At 37.6% G+C, this 2,526-nt stretch overlaps 1 protein-coding gene across 1 annotated transcript in view; it reads right to left on the bottom strand.

Annotated features, from left to right (window-relative positions):
• Window positions 1-1,239: 1,239 nt before the first annotated feature.
• The window catches only part of LOC118415506 (scavenger receptor cysteine-rich domain-containing group B protein-like), a 23,487-nt gene continuing 22,200 nt past the window's right edge, over window positions 1,240-2,526 (bottom strand). The window contains exon 9 of the mRNA XM_035820167.1: window positions 1,240-1,605. Within this exon, the coding sequence (XP_035676060.1) occupies window positions 1,343-1,605 (263 nt within the window). The 3' untranslated portion in view covers window positions 1,240-1,342. The remainder of the gene's footprint in view (window positions 1,606-2,526) is intronic.

Below are 2,526 nucleotides of genomic sequence, written 5' to 3'. Positions count from 1 at the left end.
TTAATGACCCGCCGCTCAATCGGTGGTTTTATTCGGTAGTTATATCAAAGGCCCAGGCGTTATCTCACCATACACACCGATAAACAGATACCGATTCAGACCGGGGGGGGGGGGGGTTGGTTGAGGCCTGCGCCAACTTCGATGTTCTATAACGCCAGAACGCATTACGCTTAAGCCACCAAATTTAGTGAGTTTTCCTAAAATATTGTTGGCAACAATTTTGCGAAGTTTGACAAATTTTCCATTTTTTCATGTTGCCATGGTAACCGTTTGCTGACAGGCAGTTTTGCAAAAAATCACTATTTGGGGTTCTAACAATGTATTTTTCACATTTATATGCTATATTACTGCTATTCTTTTATATAAATAAAATCTAATATTATTTAGCATATTTTTCATAAGTATATATACATAAATTATGCTAATTTGATGACGTCATGAGCCCAAAATCCAAGATGGCGGACCGTATGGCCAGATCAAGAATAACAAGCTAATTATCCCTTAAAATTTGTAACTACCTGTTATTTTTTTAATAAAAAACATCAGAATGAATGAATTTAGTCTTATTCCATTGCCCTTTGTGATTATTTGATGCAAAAAAAAAGTAGTTTTAAAAATTCAAGGTGGTGGATATAATATGGCGGAGCCTAACTCGTATCTTAGATGTGCATGACGTCATTCTTTGACGTCATTATTACGTCATCGATGTTGCTATTTGCAATACAAGTCGTAATAAACATTATTATTCTGTTATCTGTCTATTCTTTTTTCATGGGTCCGGCCAATACAATCAAATTGATGACGTCATAAAAGAACACCCCAGGGTTAAACTATTATCATATAGCCTACCACAATTTGCAAACCCCTGTATGACGCATACATCCATTGGTCCTATACTTGTAAATTCCTTTGTTAAATTTCTAAAAATTCACATGTGTTCTTTGGTACGTAAGGGGAATATATATTGCATTTGAAATCAAAATTTCCATAGAAAACATGTGAAACATTGCCGTCTTGGCATGACAAGACTTTTCAAACTTTTACTGTACTGTATTCATGATCATTCCTCCCTCCGGGGTCTGATCTTTCCTCCTTGCCCTGTGCTATCTCTCATTCTGTTTGGTCAGAGTCCTGTGTGTCTGTCATTCTGATTGGTTCAAACTTTCAAAAGTCATTAACAAGCGGTTGCTAATGAAACTATTAAATGCATGGTTGTTAATGATTTTCCATGTGTTACGGCGTCATAACCAACATAAAACAGGGTCTTCTAATTGGTCATCGTCCCCTGATAGATGATAATACAGATAACCGGAGATCATAACACAAAACAATTGTTGCATAATCAGATCTTACCATGTTGACTGGTGCAGATTGGTGCGTCACAATACTCCCATCTCATGCCGGGATCTGTGGTGTAGCACCAAACTCCTGCTGCATCGTCCGGGTTCCGGCAGTAGTTCTGCTCCAGTCCAGATGATGGATAATTAGCAGTTGTCCTGTCATGTCCATGAGGTGTGTGACTGTCCCAGCGTTGGCAAATCCTGCCTGTTTGGGTCACAGAGAATGTTCCTCGGTAGGACGCTCCATTTCCCTCCTGGCAATCTCCTAGTTGATGGAATTTAAAACGACAGTATTAAAACACGTTGTCTTGATTTTCAAGTTTGATATGCAAGTTTGGAATCAAAGGACATGGTTATTAATGTGGACGTAGGGTAATGGTACATCGCTTGCCATGCAGGACACACGAGCTAAACCCTATTCAGACCGGGGGGGGGGCTTTTTAGGCCCGCGCTAACTTCGATGTCCTATAACGCCAGAACGGCTTACGCTAGAGCCACCAAATTTGGTGAGTTTTCCTAAAGTATTGTTGGCAACAATGTTGCGAAGTTTGACAAATTTTCCATTTTTTCGTGTTGCCATGGCAACCGTTTGTTGACAGGCAGTTTTGCCAAAAATCACTATTTTTGGTTCTAATATAACTATGTATTTTTCACATTTATTTGCTATATTACTGCGATTTTGCTACATAAATAAAATCTTATATTATTCAGCATATCTTTCATAATCATATATACATAAATTATGCTAATTTGATGACGTCATCAGCCCAAAATCCAAGATGGCGGACCGAATGGCCAAATCAATAATAACAAGCTAATTATCCCTTAAAATTTGTAACATCCTGGTATTTTTTCATCAAAAACCATCTAAATGAATGAATTTAGTCTATTTCCATTGCCCTTTGTGACTATTTGTTGCAAAAAAAGTATTTTTAAAAATTCAAGGTGGTGGATATAATATGGCGGAGCCTAACTCGTATCTTAGATGTGCATGACGTCATTTTATGACGTCATATTGACGTCATTGATGTTGCCATTGGCAACGCAAGTCGTAATAAATATTATTATTCTGTTATCTGCACTTGTTGTTACATTTATGTAGCATAACTTGAAGTTTTCTGAGAATACCCATTTTCCTATGGGTTGGGCCAATGTAATCAAATTGATGACGTCATAATTACGTCAT

This window comes from Branchiostoma floridae, chromosome 5, assembly GCF_000003815.2.
Source record: "Branchiostoma floridae strain S238N-H82 chromosome 5, Bfl_VNyyK, whole genome shotgun sequence".
NCBI classification, from domain to species: domain Eukaryota; kingdom Metazoa; phylum Chordata; class Leptocardii; order Amphioxiformes; family Branchiostomatidae; genus Branchiostoma; species Branchiostoma floridae.
The sequence above is the reverse complement of the archived record's forward strand: the minus strand, read 5'-3'. Positions and strand labels throughout refer to the sequence as shown.